This window comes from Postia placenta, assembly GCF_002117355.1.
Source record: "Postia placenta MAD-698-R-SB12 unplaced genomic scaffold POSPLAscaffold_12, whole genome shotgun sequence".
NCBI lineage: Eukaryota > Fungi > Basidiomycota > Agaricomycetes > Polyporales > Adustoporiaceae > Rhodonia > Rhodonia placenta.
Window position 1 is genome coordinate 255,792 of NW_020169843.1, and position 18,572 is coordinate 274,363.

An 18,572-nucleotide genomic window follows, 5' to 3' on the forward strand; every position below is an offset into this window, starting at 1 on the left:
TGTGACATAACAACATGTATGCATGAGCTTCTGGCTTGCAGGGTGCAATTCTTGGGTCGTGCCTTCAGATCGCTTGTTCGTCCGGCGACACGATCTTCCTCTGCTCCAGTAGAAGAAGACCTTCGACGCTGTAGTCATGGGTGCCAAGGTACCGTACGTAGTGTTCGGGTACGGATCTCTCATCTTCAAGGTAGGAGGCAATTTGGACCCCTGTCAGATGAAAACCGAACAAAGATATACCAGCCCCCGCCTCATGTCATTGCTCAAGGTGCGCTGCACATCCTTGAAGGATTGAAGGATTGGGACGTGATTGCCGAGTGCACACGACGTTTCTGCAGTCCCCGGATACTTGAAGGGCTACGTGCGGAGGTTCGCGCAGAAGTCGCATGACCACCGCGGTACGCCAGAGGTGAGCACGCGTGCGCGAAACGGCCTGCGGTTGATCATAATGTGAGGCTCGTCCTCGTCTTCGCCGCGGCGTCTTTGCCTGTAGAACCCAGGACGGGTGGTGACGCTCATCCACAAGGAGGACTGGGACGCGTTCTCCGGATCGGTGAGTGGCAAAATCTTTGCTGTGCGAACGCCCAGTGATAACTGTGCGTCGCGGCAGGATCCATTCCCTGACGACGATGTGGTCTGGGGTGCGTTTTGAGCCTTCGCGAGTTGAAGCAACGGAGGTGACGAGAACTCCTGTAGGCATCGCGTACACGATTGATCCCCAGTACGAATCTGAGGTCAGGGACTATCTAGGTAGTGTTCGGTCAACATGTCCTCTGTTTACATATGTTCATCGTGCTTTCTAGATTACCGTGAAAAGGTGATTCGTACTCCCTTGCGATAGACATCTAAGGTCTGAACGACCCTACCAGGACGGCTATACCCTAGAGCAACTAGATGTGTACGGCGTGGAGCACGGCCATGAGAAAGTCGTGATACAGAACGTGCGTATGTCAGCTATGGCATCACGATAGCAGGTGGCTCATGCAGAAACACAGGCCTTCGTGAGTTCGTGACAATGTCTCCTTCCCTGGATGCTTATATGGCTGGATCTGTAGTGTTATGTCGGTCATAACGACAATCCATCGTTCAGTGCGTGGCCTGTTTCATGAATCTCACCCCGCGTTCATATCACAGCATCGCCGACAGTTGGCTCGGAACCAATCGACGCGCTGGGGGAACGAATCTGGCAGTCTGTTGGCCCATCAGGTAGAAACAAAGACTATCTATACGAGTTGTCAGCCGCCGTGAAGCGACTCGCGCCGGAGTCGCACGACTCTCATCTGTTCGCGCTCGAGGTGAACTGGATTTACAGTCTACTTGGACCGCGTCATTCTCATGCGCACGGTTACAGACTAGATGTCGGGAGCTTGACGCGGAGAGGGGAGATTACGGTATTACGCAGAATGGTAACAAACCAAGCGCAGCTGCGGCGCAAGAGGGAGAGATCACGAAATAGCAGTCTGTGGGCCGTTCGGGATTTGCATATTGGAGCGCTTGCATGGTAGTCGCTGAAGAACGAATGTCGTACTCGGTTCACGACAAGCCAGCTATGACGAAAGTGTAGTCTGCCAACGCCCCCATCCATACCCAGAAGCCCGACCAGCCACAGCCCACGAACCCCTTCCAGCAGCTGGCGTGGTTGTCGAAATCCGTTCGCCTGAGTACCCGTGCCAGCTGGAGCGCCGCGAGCGTGGTCCCTGCGTAGAACAGCGAACCCTGCTCATTCAGGTAGCCGGCCAAAGTAATCAGTGAGATGCTGGATGCGGAAAGCGCGCTGAGGATCGGCCGTGTCTGCTCGCCGAAGAGCAAGGCAGTCGAGCGAATGCCAACTTGGACATCGTCGGTTTTGTCCTGGACGAGGGTCAGAATACGTATATGCATGGGGGGGGAGGGGCAAGCTTGTCTACCTGGTGGGCGTAGATGCTGTCGTACACCAAGGTCCAGCAGAAACCGCCGGCGTATAAGGGAAGAGCTACGCTCCAGTTCACAGAGCCTGCCACAGCGGACCATCCGAGAAGTGCGCCCCAGTTGAACGCGAGCCCTAAGTATTCGGCGTGCTCCTTCAGCTAAGTAGCACAGCCTACTCTGAAAACATGCACAGACCTAGGACCGCCTGAGGCCAATACGTCACCCGTTTCATGAACGGATAAATGGTTACGACGGAGAGGGATGAAGCTCCCAGCAGGATGCTGTAGGGAAGTTCAGTGCACTGCACGCGGCTTTCAAATGGCTCCTTACCTATACCAGTTAAACTGAGTGAGTACGGCGAGGCCGGCGCTCAGCTGCAGGCCCAGGAATCCGACGGCTTGAGGTAAGGATATATCACCTCGGGCCAGTGGTCTCTCTTTTGTCCTGGCTGTCGCGAACATTCGCCTGGGTCTCATGAACTTGACGAAGGAAACGTACCGACAGATTTGTCCAAGTTCTTGTCCCACATGTCATTGATTGTGCACCCCGCCCCTCGCATAACCAGCGCGCCAATGCCAAACAAGCTGATATACGTGAGCGGCGTCGTGAACGGCGTTTGCAGCGCGTAGGAGGCCATCGTGATCGACCACGCTGAGCAAGGCGCGCGACAAAGCGCGTCGTTCAGTACCATTCGGGTGTCTCAGAGGGCTTTCCGACATACTGCATGGGTAGAACAGGAGCAGGGTCCCGATGGGCTTGTCGATACGCGTCAAGTAGAGGTATGGCCGTAGTCTATTTGGAGCGTATTCCACCCATGACTTTTTTGCGGCTGGTGGGGACGACGATAGCGTCCCAGTCTGACGCAGGGCCACACGTCGCAAAGCTTGACTAGCAGCATAGGGACGGATGATTTTGGTGCTGGCGAGACGACCTGGGTGCGCACTAGCATGGATGTACGGGAGGATCCCCGCGCGCGTGGGTGCAGTGAACAAGTTCATGACGATCCAAATACCGGAAGATGCCGACGTCGAGCACACTGCTCACTGTGAAATGACAAGCTAGAGGCACGGTCGAGCGTATCATAAGGGGAATAAGTTTGTGCAACTGAGACGTATTGGTTGTGATCACGGTACGTAAAACAAAAGACTATGCCTGAAGGGAATACAATGATGGAGACCTATATAACCCGCACGCGAAACCTTCCTTTACCATTCCTTGGCCAGCTTAAATGACCAATCCCAGTCTGGAATACGCGTCAGTGAATCACCACAGTCGAACAACGCGCTTGCTTACCGGCATACACTTCACCATCATCGTCTACAACACGGCTACGGACGTTGTATGTCCCCGAACGCGCAAGCATGCCCGACGGAGACTCCTCAGGGTCGAAATTCTTGGTATACGCCTCTCCCTGGGGGTGTGGACCGTACGATCCCAGCATCTGCTCCATCTTGTCCACTGATCGCAGTTTTTGTGAACAGGTTGATCGAGAATGTCGCTATCACTCACCCCTCACACCAGATCTCTTGACGACTTGCATGTATCGGACACCCTATGGCGTAACAGAAGGTGTAAGCACGTCAGCAGCTGGAGATAGGCTGCTTCTTACAGAGATGATGGAGTGGTTTACTTTGAACGTGATGCGAACACTGCATACATATGAGATAAGTCGACATGAGTGACAGCTGCACACGTCAATGCTTACTTGTACTCCACTCCCTCCTTGATAGTGATTGGGTTCTTCTTGACGTTCACGAGCTGGGCAGGGTCCTGGATGTCCAATGATAACTTCCTGCCCGCAGGGAGAGTGGGAGATGCGAGCTCAAGGGTCACCACGGTGACCTGCAAGTCCCGGTAGACAGATTAAAACCATGCGTTGCAATCGCACGCAGTGCTGTGCATACCTTGGGTCCGACAGCTGGCGAAGTCGAAGCACCGGGCAAGATACCAAGGCTTGCTTTCCACCGAGCCAAGCTCTCATCCTCGGCATCAAGCTGCGCATACTCATCCAAGGACTTGACAGCAGCTGGCTTGTACCCTACGCTCGGTTTGCATAAGCCCTGCCCGCGATACGATTTCGTTCGCGCACTTACCGGGAGTAGCGGTGGGCGCGAAGTCCTCTTCCTCGTGGGGCTACGTGCCATGTTATTAAAATCCGCGTACATAATCGCCAAGTCTAAACTCACCGCCGACATAGTTAGAGAAGCTGATTGAGAGGATGGAAGGCGGATTGGGAGTTAGAGAGCAACGGCGATGCCAGGGTGACATTGCCATAGCACAGGGCCACTATTAATCGATTTCCCACGGCTGCTATACGGCCTTGGCCGAAATTGCATGGGTCTAGGAGGCGCCCACGCCAGGCCTGGGCTCGCACCGGGCGTCCCGCCTCCAGCAAGATCGCCAGCATCGCGGAGGCAAAGTCGTTGGTGCGCATGCCGATGTCCACAAGATCCCATCGCAGGGGCACGCAAAATCCGACACACCGGTCTCAATGCCGTACCGATCTTCGACAGGTGAAGAGCTCCACTATACCGATCAAGTAGTTATATATGCCTTCCTACGGTAGCCGACGATCATACAAACATGTTTGAACAACAAAAGAATTGGTGAGATTTAGTGACATTAGCCAGTGCGACGGCCCCTTGGGCAAGTCGCGACATAATAGCAGTATTGCGGCAGCGATGATCGTTATATCGACCAGCTGGCCTATGGCGTCGTGTTTTAGTCTTCCCCTCCGACTAGAATGGGGTGCATCCCATCTGCAGAAGATATCAGAAGGCGCAATATACGCAGCATGTTACTCACCGCCTTTGAACCAGCATTTCCCCTTGCTGAGGTGGAAGCAGCGCACGCCGCTTGGACAAATGTGGCCCTGTGAAGGGACGATCAGGAACGCGATTAGTGGAGCCTACGAGAAGTAGATGAAGAATCACTACTTGCCCAGCAGCACCTATCTCCATAAGGGCACTCTATACCTATTACCGGGTGAGTCGGATTCAGTTTGAAAACATCGACGAAAAACATGCCATTCTTCAGATAGTTGCAAGGTGCTTTCTTGGCATTTTTGGACAAGATGTCTAGCTGCTCTGGCGATAGGTACCACTCGTGCGAGTATTTGCAGTTCGCCTGGCAATGCCTCTCAGGTGTTGAACCCAAGGCCACACGTCAGAAACACTCACCCCCTTAGAGCATGTCATTAAATAGTGCTCGTTGCATGGAGGGGGAATCTCTGTGAATACCACATGAAATGGTAAAAATGGCTCAGGAGGACCAAATATGTCTACCTACGTTTATGAAGAGGCTAAGACCAGTTGTCAGACATCGTTAGCGACGCAATACGCAAGATAACGCACCTTCGTGGAGTCGATCGGCTTCGTACCATTAGCCTTACGAGCAGTAGCTATGGTCGAGTACGTCTCGGACTCTGGACTGATTAGGCCTCCATGGGTGGTAACGTTGTGTTTCAATCCAGTTAGGGGTATAGGTCCAGGCCGCCGCTGGACGTAAGAAGGCGCATGCAGCATAAAAAGTCCGTCGACTGGCATTATATGAACCGGGAGCTGTTGCAGAGTTTCGGGGGGTACGTTGCCTCCATGCAGAAGAATGACTTTGCCAAGTAGCTCCTCCTTCTCGAGCGCCATCAGCGTTGAGGTATAAGTCCCGTCATGGCCGTCTAAGGCGAGTTCATGAGAAGGCACCAGATAAACAGAAATTGTGCTCACCAGCAAAGAACACACGCAAAGTTTGGGGCAGGCGGGTATACGTCTGTAGGTATTCTGGGCGCGTCGTGGGGTAAATAGGTGAAGGGAAGGACGGGGAGACCAGCGGCACATACCTTTGATCTTCACATCCGTCCCGTCCCTCCCCGGGCCGACGTCCACCAAGTGGAAGCGAGGAGAAGCCTGACTCAGACCTGACAAGAAGCCCTCGAATTGTTCTCCATTGCAAATGCTTTCGTTCTGTAGGGCACTCAAGAGGCCCCGCCTGTTGTAGTAGACGGTGACCCAGAACGAGAGCCTTCCGAAGACCTGGGCCTCTTCCTGTGAAAGGTACTCTGCAATTGCCTTTGTAAGCTCTTGCGCCGCTTGTCGGCCTCCCTGTTGCCCCTGAACCAGTAGCGAGGGGTGAAAAATGTTCGCATCTCCATCTATAACGCACAGGATGAGGGGATGCTGGTCCTGGGACAATGTGTTAAGACGATATCGGGCCCGCAAGGACGACAAACTCGCCTTGAGGAATCCAATCGAAGAAATCTGCCTGTTGAGCGTGGCAACCTGCGCGTTATGCGCTTTTTTGTCTCGTTCAGCCATCTCAACTATGCCTGAATGGGCTTGCTTCCAAACTGAAAGTTCGAGCTCGAGCTCGGTCACCCGGGCTTCCAACTCCGAGTTCCTCTTGAGCGTCGCTGTAGAGAGGTCTACAAGACCAGAAAACACAAAATTTGAGCAGAGCGACACGTTTTCATTGCGGGTGCACTCACCGAGCACTCTGGTGAGGGCTTCATCCCTGATTGGCAGAACAATAGCCGAGTCAATTGAAGCTTTCGCGACCTCCGCGGAGCGACGCCACAACACGGTTAAACTCACCAGAGCTGCTTAGTAGTGTCTCCTGCCGACGGCGACGCCATGTATTATAAACAAGAGGGGGAATGTAACTTAGAACGTGCAGTAAGTGAGGGTAAGAGGAGAAGAACTTGAGGCCTTATAACCGCCGAGGGCATGATGCCTCCTGGTGCCAACTGCGGCTACTGGGCTAGATCCTCGCGCCGACTCCCTAGATGTGCAGAAGACGCGATGACTAGGCCGGCACACTGAGCAGTTGAGATACACACGAAGAGGGGCATCTGTGCGCTGTGCCCTTCGCAGGGCAACCGCATCTGAGGCGGGCTGGCAGCGCGCGGGGAGAACAATCGCATCCGTTCTGGTGTTCCTTGTTTCTCAATTTGGCTAACACGACAGCCACAATGCTCAACTCCGCCCATCGCTGATCTTCGACTTCCCGCGAACACAACCGGCGGCACCTCACACCGCGCAACCGCGTACTATCGCTCTCGCACACGCACACTGCGCCAATGCGCACGCCCCGGTGTTGGCACGGAAGACCGTCAGGGCCCATACGCAAGCCACCAAAACTCTTCTGATTTCTGCGTGTCAAGGGCGTGCATCTCACGTGAGGCGATACCCACAGGAACGGCTGATAGACACCTTGAGCTTCTTCGAGTCCCGGCGCTGACCAAATCGTTCCTCAAAGAGCACCACGTTCGCTCATGATATTGGCGCAAGCTGTCAGCGGACTGTTGCGGTAGGTACGGCTGGCCGCAACAGCAGTGCAGGTCGCCATTTTTACCGCCCTCGACAGCCCTTCAAGCTGAGCAGATGCAGGCAGTGGGCCGAGACCACCTACTCGGAGTCACTTCTGGTCCATTTTTCGCCGCCGGGACCGCGGTTCCATGATCAATAACACTGATTCTGCAGGCAGCGGCATATCTTAAATGAGACATACGGTCCCGAACAACTGGAAACGCCGCGCGAAAGGGAAGCCCTCTGTTCCGAGCTAGAGCTATGTACTTCCCCTTCAATGCGATCTTCGAGGCCATGGCCTCTCCTTACACAAGGGCTCGAACGTCCACCGATAGCATCCTCCACCATCGCACGGGGAACGGAACATAGACGGTCCCAGGCACGTATGTGTAGCACTCACGAACTACGGCGGTAAGGGGGCTGGTGCCTATCATGCCACCGCTTGTCTCTGATATGCTTCCATCGGTGCTTGGATTGGAAGTTAGGGAGTTCGATGTTAGATGATCACGGGTGAATATCATATCCCACGCCAGTGCATGCTCGTGCTAAGTTGTAGACGACTGCTGAGGCGGCCGTTCGTACCTGGGGCAGCAACTCGCGGATCTATGTGGTGAGCGTGGCCTCAATACTGGTGGACATATATCGGCGTACATGTTATTGATAAGTCACGCGCTGGAAGTGTTCGGTGATGCTGGGAAGGTCCGGGAAGGGTGAGTGCACTCACAGTCATTGAACTCTACTTAGTAGAATTAATGGCGGGCGTCAACCGAAAGCAGAGTGCGTGCCTTTGCAGTGAAGCTCAACCAGATGGACATACCAGTCGCTGCACGTGTTGGTCCAGCATCTGTTGATGATGAGTCGCATATGGACCGCATCGGGAATTTGACGGTGATCACTGCTGCATTGCGACGCGCAGTCTATCATCGGCGCGGGTACGTGGTAACGGATGTGCAACGTACAGATCGTGACAACTGCACGGCGATGGACACGAACATGTGCGTACCTTCAACTGAAATGCGAGCGTCCTCCAGCCCGAATCGTGTTGTCTCCGATCTGTAAATAAGCTAGGTTACACCGGGAGGTAGCAACGTACGATTTGCTCTTCTTCTGTGCGTCAGCGACAGACGCTCATACGCTGTCATGGGCTGCAGGCTGTTGGTGGTTCATCTCAACAGTCTGAAAACTGTCCATGTCGCAACACGACGATCGAGCGTCTACTTGCGCGGATATGCTGACTTTGTGGGACTTCATGAAAAGTCTCCGCAGAGCGATTTTGTATAGAGAGAGGCATGGACTTGCTAGACTTAGATTCGGGGTTTTGCTAACGTCGCTCGATGACGAAACAGGATCCATTTGAGACCACTTTGCAAGTCCTCCGCCCGTGGAATCGTCCGACCGCAACTGGTCTGCGCTCAGCGAGACATTCAGTCATAATCGCTTTGCCGAGTAGTCAACGGAGCACCCCCGGAAATGCAGTGAAGGTGAGGTGAGGCTGTAAGGGGGAGATCGGCAATCTAAGGCAATGGGCAAGACGACCAATTCCTGGCACTGCTTTGCCCGCGATGGAAGGTGGCACACTGTTGACTGCCGAGGAGATAATGCAGCGGTGGATGCCGACGGTATCGGAAGTCCATACTGGCGATCAGCAAAAAAGAGAAGGTGGCACAGGTATTCATGCTGGTTGCCCTCCCTGCTTCTTATGGTTCCTCAAAAAAAGGAGGGTAAGTGGCAACGCGTTCGAAGCGACTCCTCGGGCAGGAGGATGCTGAAATGTCGCTAGTATGCGCGTCTGGTGCGACGAACGTGGACTAGCATCCCGCTCTAGCCGCTACTCAAGTAGCTGGTCACTGGTGGCACGGACATTAACTCTCGGCTTATCCTGCCAATCAAGCGTACTGATGTGAACTCCCAGGACTGTTATCCGCCATCGCGGATGATGAGGCATACAAGATGTTACACAAGAGGTAAGCTCGGAGATATCGTTGGAGAGCACTCACGGCACACCGTCGTCATTCAGGCTTCGATGCGACAATAGACGTTCTCACGGGCGCACTTCGTGCAGAAGATTTCGTTCCCGAAGATAGAGTAAAACACGGATCTTCCACACCAGCGTTCTGTGTGGAACTGTCGTCACACGCTTTTCGCATTTTCGTGCTCCGTGGCCGACATGCGCTCGCTACGACCTCAAACGAGAAGAAGAGGAGGCTCTTACTTGGTGGAACTCCACCTCGTCGGTCGGCTGGCGCTTGATAGAACACGTACGGACACATGCAGGTGTGTCTACCCTCAATGATGTGATGTACAGGACCAGGATGTGTCAGGACGGCACCCGCTCGTTGAGAAAGCTTGTCTCAACCGCATTGTCCGCACGAATGCAACGAAGAGGGCGTTGGCATAATCTTCGCGTTCGTCTTTTCGTGCACCTGGCAAAATAATTCACGCATGCGTCATATGTACATAATGTAGCTTCGGAGCAGCTTCTATCAAGCATAGACTGTAGATCCGCCAACACGAAGAGGGCTACTGTGCACAATGGACGAGGAATATGTGCGAACGCCACTCGTACGATGTGGGCCGAATCGCTCGGGGATCTAAGCTCATCCCACGCCCGGGCAGTGCTGTGCGATGAGAGCCGGAGAGCCCGAATGCAGGGGCGTCGAGCAGATGCGTCATCGATAGTCGGGCCACCGACGCGATGACGGCGACCTGCCAAAAGGCAGGGATTTGTATGTTTTCGCAGAGAGGCGGCCCAAAGGGGACAGGCGTTGTGGGTGCATGGAGGGAAAGGAATGAGCCGGCTCACAGCCGGTGCCCGCCGTTGGCGGTCGTACCTGGCGACAAGATGCCAGCCCGATCAGGGCGCTCAATTTGCGCACCACCTCCCAAAATGGCTGTTGTTCCCGCCGGTCAAGCGCGTCATTTTCCCACGCGCACTACCTCCCGTGTCCCAGCCACCAAGAGCCACCGCCACGCGTCTGCGATGTCCTCTGACATAACTGTTGTATGTAAGGCGGCCGATGGGTTGCCTGACAATCTCACGCATTGTCTGTGTGGCTTGCAGCGCACGGCCGAGGACATCGACGATAAGCAAGCGCTGTCGCACATTGCACCCCATTTCTTCGCCTGCGAACGTTTTGTCGGGAACCCAGATTGGCGAGCGCGCCGAGCGGTATGCCGAGGTTAGCGTTAATCAGAGACAGCGATGCTCCGAGCGTCGCGCTGGATGCCGGTACCAGGACGGTCCGAAGTGTGGAGCGCAGGGCGGCGGGGGACGCACGCTACACATGAGCGATCAGGGAGAATGAGTTTACCATACTCGGCATCGCACCTATTCTCCCTTTCAGCGCCACCTCACACCGTGTGGTGGTGCTTTTGGGGTGTCTTTGCGATCATCTCTATTCCGTCACCGCCGCCCGCACAATCGCAGACGCAGACTCAGTGCCACTCGCTAGCTTCGCCTCCTCGCCACCTCGCCTTCGTCCTTGTCCCGTGACCATCCCCCGCTCCCCCCGGAGGAACCCCCGAAAGTTTGCACAAACATCTCCCAGAAACGGTCGATACCTGTCGCGTGTATGTATATAAGACATCCCCCCCTCCCCCGGACTGTTCCCCATCCGCACCCTGTCCTCCTGGTGCCTAACGATCATGTCTACGCCATCACTCAGTTCACACCACAGCCACGACGACGCTGTCTCTGAGAAGGGTCGCGCTGATGTCTCCTATACCTACGGCGTGGGTGACGACGATGAGATTCGCGGACTCCTCCCCTCCATGCGCGGTCGAAAACTGACCGCTGCCCTGGCCTTCGTCGCCGGCACGGGCTTTACGCTATTTGGGTGCGTCGCAGCCCCCTCTTGCACAAGGCGCTCTCCAGTTGACGCGACCTGCTCTACAGTTACGACCAAGGCGTTATGTCTGCACTACTTACGGCCAACCAGTTTGAGAAGGTGTTCCCCGAGGTGATAACGGGCTCCGGATATCCGGCGAACCATGCGACCCTGCAGAGCTTTGTGGTCGCTATCTACGTGAGTGTCAATTCATTTGAATAATTCATGATTCTGGGGTGCAGGTTTGTCCCGTCCGGCGTGGTGTCTCACTTGGCGCGCACGGCCGCATCTTGGATGTGCGGGTTGTACGCAACGGAGAATTCGTCAGCTGATGTTTTCTGGCGGGGAACCGCCATCAACCCCACGTCAGCTGACGGTCCGCTCTAAATTCGCGTCTATTTCCCCACATTCATCACGAAGCCCTTGACTTGCTGGACTGCGGGGGCGGAACGCCAGGACGGCCGCTGCTCACCTGCTTGATGCTCTCTTCTTGCTCCGTTGGGTGTTGGAAATTCCCTGCTGACCCTTGGCGCTTCAGGAAATTGGCTGCCTCTTTGGTGCCCTGGCGAACCTCTGGCTGGGCGACAGGTTGGGTCGTCGGAAAACAATCTTCATTGGTGGCTCGATCATGATTGTTGGCGCCATCCTGCAAACGACATCCTTCACCTACGCGCAGATGATCGTGGCGCGTATTATCACAGGTCTCGGTAACGGCCTGAACGTGAGTTGCTTCCGAGAAGTCTGCGGGAATCTTGAGATTGACAGTATTGGCGCCCCAGACGTCAACAGTCCCGTCGTATCACGCAGAGTGTTCACCAGCCGCGAAAAGAGGCAGCTTTATCATGGTTGAAGGCGCTCTCATTACATTTGGCATCATGATCTCGTATGTGATTTCTTTCAGCTTGTACCTCACAAGTGCTAATATTCTTTGGCAGATATGTACGTGTCCTATCATTTTGGTTTTTAGTATTCAAGTGCTCAATTTGCGTCATCCAACTCAGTGGATTGATTTTGCCTTGTAAGTATTGCAACCTAGAACTTCCCCGCCACAGAAATGCTGATATCAGCATTTAGCTATTGGCTCACCGGTTCATCGGCTCAGTGGCGGGTACCGATCTCATTCCAGATCATCCTTGCCCTCATGATGATCATCGGCGTCCTCTTCGTGAGTGTGTATGTTCCGTTGATCACGCGGTCTGCTGACCCTGGACCAGCTGCCCGAGTCGCCTCGTTGGCTTGCCAAGAAAGGCCGCAATTTAGAAGCTCTAGCCGTTATTGCCGCGCTCGAGGACAAAGATTACACAAGCGACTCGGTCCAGCTGACATATCACGGTATCCGAGAAGCCATTGATGCGGAATCGCGGTCGACGGACTCGGAACGCTCTCCCCTGCGCGAGGTCTTCACCAATGGCCGCTCGCAAAACTTCCGTCGCGCGTGTCTCGGTGTCGTCAACCAGTGCTTCCAGCAGATCACCGGTATCAACCTCATCACTTAGTAAGTTTGCTTTCATGCAGTGCTGCCGAGCCACCGCTGACCGCTGCCTTCCTAATAGCTATGCTACGCTTCTCTTCCAGCGCCTTGGCCTCGATGACGTCAAGTCGCGGATTATTGCGGCTGGTAACGGCACGGAGTACTTCCTAGCCAGTCTCATCGCCATCTTCCTCATCGACCGTGTCGGTCGTCGGCCACTCATGCTGTTTGGTGCCATTGGGCAGACGATCACCATGGTCCTCCTCGCCGTCCTTGGGAAGATCAACACGCCAGGGTGCCAGGTCGCCTCGGCGGTGCTGCTCTTCGTGTTTAACTCATTCTTCGCCATCGGCTGGTTGGGTATGACGTGGCTTTACGTGAGTCATATCTTCCCATAGGCTGGAGTTCAACCCACTAACGTGCGCCCCTAGCCCGCTGAGATCGTCGGCCTGCGGATACGTGCGCCCGCGAACGCGTTCAGTACTGCATCCAATTGGATCTTCAACTTCGTTGTCGTGATGGTCACCGGACCGGCCTTCAGCAGCATCGGGTGGCGCACCTATATTGGTAAGTTGCTGCTATCTGGCATTCCGATGCCTTGGAGACTGACTCGTTTTCAGTGTTTGCGGCGCTCAATGCGTTCATCATCCCCGTTGTGTACTTCTTCTTCCCCGAGACAAAGGGCCGGTCGCTGGAAGGTATGTCTTCCCGGTCTCGGGTGATAATCCAACGCTCACCCCCGTACTTGCAGACATGGACGTTATATTCGCCCTGGCATATAACGAAGGCGTCTCCCCAGTCGGCGTTTCCCTCAGGGACGACATACCTCCCGCTGGATCTCCGGAGGCCGATGAGATTCTTGGCGTGCGCCCGCGGTCGACTCGCAGCGACGCCGTCGATGAGCAAAATAAGCAGTAGATGCATTCTGTAGATGCATACCAGATGCATGCGTGTTGCTTGAGACGGGCGAGCCGGTGTACGATATGATTACCTCGCGATGCTTGACCATACCCACGAAGGCGACGATGCTCATGTTTACCCCCTCCGCAGGAGTGTATCAATATTGTTATTCTACATTACTATACGCGTTGTGTACTACACACTTGTCTCTTCACTGTGCAATGATACATTGCTTTGCTGACTGCAACTGTGTGCGTACGCCGGGATGGTCCTAATGGTCTTCAGCACACACCACTCGATAAGCACCTGAATGCACTCTAATTCTATTAACAAGAGTCGTTATGTATTTGTATCGCATTTGTACTAGGTTTTCTTGTGTTCAGTAGAACTAGCGAGCGCGGTGGTCAATTGTTGATTTGCGGATTCGACTTCTGTTGTAGGCTGGGAGTCGACTCGCTGCCGCTTCAGTGCGCGGTCGGTATTGAGGCTCTGTGTAATCTTAGGCGTCAGAAGATTGTGACCTAACCAGGCAGCAGCATACCTTCAGCTTCCAGGTTTTGAGCGTTTTATCGCGCTCTTGCAAACGCTCGCACAGCTGCTTGTGTGTACACCATTTGCGGTTCGTACCTGACTCGACCTTTTTGGCCATATTCGCCAGATGATTGATGGGCTTCATGACTGCGAGACAAGACGAGCAGGGACCTCCCTCTGGCAATATCGGCATCACGCATCGATCAGAACGGACGCGGAACTTGGTCCCTCGCTCCTCTACGGCGCAGATGTGGTAGCCCACAGAAGGCATATCGGGTGAGTGGCGTTGCCAGGGGTAGGTCTGGAAAATGTTATCTAGTGGCCAGTCAAGAGGGATCCCGCGACATGGAAGTCCCCTGTAAGCTGTCGGGTGAGGCACAGATGTAGACGGCGGAGGCCAGACTGAAGCAGATGAGGTGCCGGCGAATGGTATTACAGATGAGCGACCCGACAAGCCATCAGCACATGGCAAGATGCTGGACAAGTCTGTGTCGTCCTCAGATTCCCTGTGCAGACGGTGAGTTACAGATAGTTGCAATGGACGGCACCGGCAATTGAACTTACCAGCCATAAGCATACTTCTCCCCAGAAAAATCGACCGGCGTCAAGTGCCCCCATTGCACAGGGCTTGGCCGACAAGACTCGGGTGCCAACGCGTTAATAGTGACGGGTGCTTGTGGTTGAGGTGTCCGATCTGAAAATGAGGAAAATAGAGCCCTGCGAGCATTCTGTGCATTCTCCCTCTCTTGGCGATAGACAAATGTAGCGCAAGTGCGGCGGCACTTATTTCCGCCCATGTGGGCGCGCAGCGAGTGCAATACGACCCTCCTCGATCCTGTTGCCACCCACGTCTGACAACGCGGGCATCGCATCCTTGTCGTGCCGTTATGACCTGCATTATCCCATAGAATCTCTTCTCCGTCAAGCTTGACAGTCGAGGGAGCAAAGGTAGGGAATGATGTGCTAGAACCAACCGAGTCAGAGTAGGTGCCTCCCGTTTGTAGAGTAGAGGCGCATGTCATGCCGATGTAGTTCTCATGTTCCAGTGGCTGATTCGTGGTCGTGGCCGGTGTGACCAACACTGTCGTGTTCTGATCAAATAGGCCCGGATTGAATAATGGCGCAGCCATCTTCACGATAACTTGTGGCTGTTGAGTATATTCCCTTTCAATATAACTTCTTACCGCACGCTCTGCTAAGTACCCCGGGTGTCTTTCCGACAGCAACCCTTCGCCGCCGCAGAGTGCAGAGGTTAGTTGCCTGCTATAAGGCTACTGTTGTTCAGACAGAGGACAACACACGTCACGCACAAGAACTGTACACCACCAACCTTTGTAGTTTCTGCTGACAGAGATCCCTGTGTCAACTTGTTCGCGGTGGACACCTGCATCCGATCTTGTCAAGAACTTGGAAGGCTGAGACCAAACACAAGCATACCAGTTGTAAAGGGCTTATTTGCTTATGATGATTGCGCCGATAGACATCGAGCGTCGGGGTTAGCCTTGAGGTGGGGTGGCCACCCAGCTGTGACATGTCGCGTCGCGTCGCGTAAACGCGTGACAAGACGCGTCGTGTGAGAATTGCTTACGTCGACGCGTATTGGCGCCGCGCCGCGTTCTTCCTCCGCAATCACCGCGCAGGTTCTTCCCCAATCAACCTCTCCTGGTACCGGGCGTCACGTAGTCGTATTCTCTATGTCGAATATATACGCTGCCCTGCACGTGTCGCCTAGGAAGAAGCGAGCTCCTGCTGAGCTCGACGACGACGACGTCCTTACACCCAAGAGACTACGAACCGCGTAAGTAAACAATCTCTGTTTCCTCCATAGCTCATTGAACAACGTTGCGGTCGCTTGTAGCCCGCCTCCGACGCCGCCAGCTACTGTGACGCGTCGAGATACAGCAATTAAGGATGCCTCGTTCCCTCCTCCTCTGATGCGCTTGTACAACATTCAGACTGCGTTACAACAAGCGCTCTCGCATGCTCTAGCAACCTGCGCTGTCGCACCATCCGAAGACACCGGTGTTGTCCGCAATGTCTTGAATCATATGTCATTAACCACCTATTCCGGCTTCACCACAAAATTCGATGCGGACGAACTTAAACGGCTCTGCTGGTTGTGGGAATGGGACGGAGAGCAACTGCCTTCAGCTAAAGATGTGAAGGACAATAGAGACAAGTCTCAAGTTGACGATGATAATCCCTTTCTCGATGATCCACCTGTCATGTCGCCATCGAATATGACTCCGAAGGCAAAGACACGACCGGCCTCGTCCACCTCGAAGATTCCTATTAGAGCAACTACCTCTTCGACGGCTATTCTTGATGAGGACGACAATCCTTTCTTGGACAGTACGCCTAAGGCGAATGTGGCGATGAAATCGAAAGTTGTCAAGACGCCGATCAAGGACATCGACGAAAATCCATTCCTTGACACGCGCCCCCCTCGATCTCCTTACAAGACGCCGAGAGTGAAGGCTCAACTTGACAGCGATGACGAAAATGTCTTCCTGGAGAAACGACCTGTCGCGTCGACTTCAAAGGATTGGACCCGTGGTGCCATGGGCTTCGTGATTAGCCAGACTAGTCATTTCTCAAAGTCGCTCAACATGCGAGTGCCCGTGTACGGCGTCGGTATTGAAGTCGAGATGGATATCACGAAGGGCATGGGCGGGGGAATGGCGGCGGTCGCCCGATGGACAGCCGCGAGCGAAACTCGCCGAAAGGAAGTGCGCGTCAAGCTGGAAAAGTGGGTCCAGGTAGGTGTAATCATCCTGGTGGACGCATGCTCGACTAAAGCTCTGTTTACCAGCTGCATTTCGGTGAAATATCTGTCCCAAATATTCCCTTGGCAGATCTTCCTCCGCTGCCATCTAACAATAAACCTTCTACTCTGACTCGTTTACTCGCTTCATCCTCCCCTAAGTCACCATCTGCTGCATCTATTCTTGCTACACCTACATCGTCTACGCGTTCCCCGTTCAAATCTCCCACCAAGAAGGCGCATGATTTCGTCATTCCATTCCCTATCACGCCTTCGAGCAAGGCAGGCACTCCTTCAAAGAACACGCTTATATTCCCACAAACTCCCTCCTCCCGACATGGACGTAAGGATTCCCTCACAAGTTTGCTCACACCCAGCAGTTCGCGGTCGCCTTCGCGCGCGAGCCTGCTCACACCCAGCAGTTCACGCACCCCCTCCTTGTCTGGCCGGAGCACACCTTCATCATTCACGTCCGACTCAGTCCCGTCAACTCCGACTCACCAGCGCGGTTCGGATGCATTGACCGCACCCCAGACGCCGACAAGCTCGCGTCGCCAAGCGCTGTATGAGCGTGTTCGCCAACGCTCCCTCACGACCTCTCCTACGAAAGCGCTGGCCGTCGAGGGCGCGAGTGGGAAAATGACGAAAGACCAGCTCTTGAAGCTGAGCCAAGAGGAAATGCGCAGACGGTGTCTCCTGGGACGGCTTGGCGGCGTAGCGGAGAGCGTCTGGATGTGCGTTCGTCCTGTTCTAGTTTTCTACAGGCGTTGACCTCGATATTCTAGGCTATTCTCTAATCCTGGCGCTTCCACATCTGCACCAACCACGCGCAAACGACGAGCGCTGCCTATGTCGGAGGTCTCTGCTGCTGTGCTCAAGTCCTCGCCCGTCCCTATCTCATCCGCCGAGGCACAAGAATCACTGCAACTTCTAGCCAAGTTGTGTCCGTTCTTTCTGCGGAAATTGGACGTTGCTGGTGGAGAATGGCTCGAAATGCCCGCTCCTAACACGACTGCCGAAGTGGACGGAGTCGGGACGAGCAGTCCTTCCAAAATACCCAGCAGTCCGGGCCGCATCAAGAACAAGGATGAGAGCGCAAAGGAGGTGCTCACGAGAAGCCCGCGTCGGGTCAAAAAGGAGGGATGTGGTTTGAGGGAAGTGAGAGAAAAAATCCGAAGGGAGTTGGAGATGTCAGAATGAATTTATATATGTACCCTTGCGCAATGTAGTGGATGCTTAGTACTTTTTTTGTCTTTGATTTGTCACTATTCGTCATTGAACTTGTTATATATACTTGTACTGGGATTGATCGGATGTGCTTCTTGCCTTCGACCTCGGTCCTTTGTGTCCGTCAGATCGGGCGCAATATGTCGGCCTTAGGTGCTTGAAATCCCAGAAGTATTCCGGCGGCCTGCTTATGCTTTCACAAGGATATCATGACCGACGCAACATATTTTTGTACGCCATCTGCTGCCCTCGGCACTGTTCACTGGCCGACATTCGCCGTGCGCAATGCCGTGCATCCGGCGGACTGTTCTCAACAGGTCGGTTTGCTTGCTCATGATCAGTGTTCATGCTACTTCTATCACACACAAGCCGTATTTCAAACAAACTCTGTTCCCAACCTAGAGTAGACGAACATCACTACTACCAAGAGATATATACGGCGTAAAAGGGCATCAGTGCGGCGGCGTGGGTAGTCGTAAGGGCGAGAGATAATGAACAATGGTAGTGGCAACAACAGGACCTAACAGGCGCAAGGCGCGAGACGGGGACGGGGGAAAAGCGGGGTGGATTCTGTGGCTACAACTATGCGAACACTGATGGAGAAGGGTCAACGGACAACGGCCCCGCGCGTGGCGCGGGGATGC

General features: G+C 54.3%; 7 protein-coding genes across 7 annotated transcripts; 3 read left to right on the forward strand and 4 right to left on the reverse strand.

Annotated features, from left to right (window-relative positions):
- Positions 1 to 136: 136 nt before the first annotated feature.
- Positions 137 to 1,505, forward strand: POSPLADRAFT_1150495 (hypothetical protein; the record flags this gene model as incomplete). Its single annotated transcript, XM_024486422.1, has 10 exons — positions 137 to 190; positions 244 to 268; positions 339 to 409; positions 494 to 553; positions 611 to 641; positions 697 to 750; positions 804 to 817; positions 870 to 941; positions 1,056 to 1,089; positions 1,147 to 1,505. 10 exons carry the CDS (start codon positions 137 to 139, stop codon positions 1,503 to 1,505), a joined length of 774 nt encoding a protein of 257 aa, XP_024336054.1.
- A 28-nt stretch (positions 1,506 to 1,533) lies between these two features.
- On the reverse strand, positions 1,534 to 2,857 carry POSPLADRAFT_1048602 (hypothetical protein; the record flags this gene model as incomplete). The annotated part of the gene is made up of 7 exons (XM_024479557.1): positions 1,534 to 1,851; positions 1,908 to 2,041; positions 2,104 to 2,189; positions 2,239 to 2,356; positions 2,407 to 2,559; positions 2,630 to 2,765; positions 2,798 to 2,857. The coding sequence occupies 7 exons, from the start codon at positions 2,855 to 2,857 to the stop codon at positions 1,534 to 1,536; spliced, it is 1,005 nt and encodes a 334-aa protein (XP_024336055.1).
- A 98-nt stretch (positions 2,858 to 2,955) lies between these two features.
- On the reverse strand, positions 2,956 to 4,121 carry POSPLADRAFT_1183949 (hypothetical protein). The gene is made up of 8 exons (XM_024489043.1): positions 4,095 to 4,121; positions 4,002 to 4,041; positions 3,813 to 3,946; positions 3,614 to 3,750; positions 3,518 to 3,557; positions 3,418 to 3,460; positions 3,202 to 3,366; positions 2,956 to 3,151 (listed from the first exon to the last, which is right to left on the reverse strand). Exons 1-8 carry the CDS (start codon positions 4,101 to 4,103, stop codon positions 3,114 to 3,116), a joined length of 606 nt encoding a protein of 201 aa, XP_024336056.1. The 5' UTR covers positions 4,104 to 4,121; the 3' UTR covers positions 2,956 to 3,113.
- Positions 4,122 to 4,629: 508 nt separating this feature from the next.
- POSPLADRAFT_1067108 (hypothetical protein) lies at positions 4,630 to 6,577 on the reverse strand (the record flags this gene model as incomplete). Its single annotated transcript, XM_024482143.1, has 9 exons — positions 6,495 to 6,577; positions 6,389 to 6,414; positions 6,138 to 6,325; positions 5,744 to 6,086; positions 5,631 to 5,684; positions 5,262 to 5,581; positions 4,891 to 5,034; positions 4,714 to 4,816; positions 4,630 to 4,667 (listed from the first exon to the last, which is right to left on the reverse strand). The coding sequence occupies exons 1-9, from the start codon at positions 6,533 to 6,535 to the stop codon at positions 4,630 to 4,632; spliced, it is 1,257 nt and encodes a 418-aa protein (XP_024336057.1). The 5' UTR covers positions 6,536 to 6,577.
- A 4,396-nt stretch (positions 6,578 to 10,973) lies between these two features.
- Positions 10,974 to 13,443, forward strand: POSPLADRAFT_1172505 (hypothetical protein). Its single transcript, XM_024488185.1, has 10 exons — positions 10,974 to 11,044; positions 11,104 to 11,233; positions 11,574 to 11,756; positions 11,815 to 11,939; positions 12,110 to 12,200; positions 12,250 to 12,530; positions 12,589 to 12,883; positions 12,938 to 13,073; positions 13,127 to 13,204; positions 13,258 to 13,443. The coding sequence occupies exons 1-10, from the start codon at positions 10,980 to 10,982 to the stop codon at positions 13,422 to 13,424; spliced, it is 1,551 nt and encodes a 516-aa protein (XP_024336058.1). The 5' UTR covers positions 10,974 to 10,979; the 3' UTR covers positions 13,425 to 13,443.
- A 326-nt stretch (positions 13,444 to 13,769) lies between these two features.
- POSPLADRAFT_1035602 (hypothetical protein) lies at positions 13,770 to 15,067 on the reverse strand (the record flags this gene model as incomplete). The annotated part of the gene is made up of 3 exons (XM_024477094.1): positions 13,770 to 13,895; positions 13,948 to 14,443; positions 14,502 to 15,067. 3 exons carry the CDS (start codon positions 15,065 to 15,067, stop codon positions 13,770 to 13,772), a joined length of 1,188 nt encoding a protein of 395 aa, XP_024336059.1.
- Positions 15,068 to 15,631: 564 nt separating this feature from the next.
- On the forward strand, positions 15,632 to 17,901 carry POSPLADRAFT_1150013 (hypothetical protein; the record flags this gene model as incomplete). Its single annotated transcript, XM_024486368.1, has 6 exons — positions 15,632 to 15,735; positions 15,796 to 16,159; positions 16,454 to 16,696; positions 16,750 to 17,122; positions 17,183 to 17,435; positions 17,487 to 17,901. The coding sequence occupies 6 exons, from the start codon at positions 15,632 to 15,634 to the stop codon at positions 17,899 to 17,901; spliced, it is 1,752 nt and encodes a 583-aa protein (XP_024336060.1).
- Between the last annotated feature and the right edge of the window lie 671 nt (positions 17,902 to 18,572).

Bases quoted from the DNA above. Each gene is read 5' to 3' on its own strand.
- POSPLADRAFT_1183949 (XM_024489043.1), bottom strand. The intron at 3,558-3,613 runs GTAAGCATTGAC...ATATGTATGCAG, and splicing joins AAGGAGGGAGTGGAGTACAA to TGTTCGCATCACGTTCAAAG. The intron at 3,367-3,417 runs GTGAGTGATAGC...AACTGCGATCAG, and splicing joins CAAGAGATCTGGTGTGAGGG to TGGACAAGATGGAGCAGATG.
- POSPLADRAFT_1172505 (XM_024488185.1), top strand. From the start codon at position 10,980: ATGCGCGGTCGAAAACTGACCGCTGCCCTGGCCTTCGTCGCCGGCACG. The intron at 11,757-11,814 runs GTGAGTTGCTTC...TTGGCGCCCCAG, and splicing joins GTCTCGGTAACGGCCTGAAC to ACGTCAACAGTCCCGTCGTA. The intron at 12,884-12,937 runs GTGAGTCATATC...GTGCGCCCCTAG, and splicing joins TGGGTATGACGTGGCTTTAC to CCCGCTGAGATCGTCGGCCT.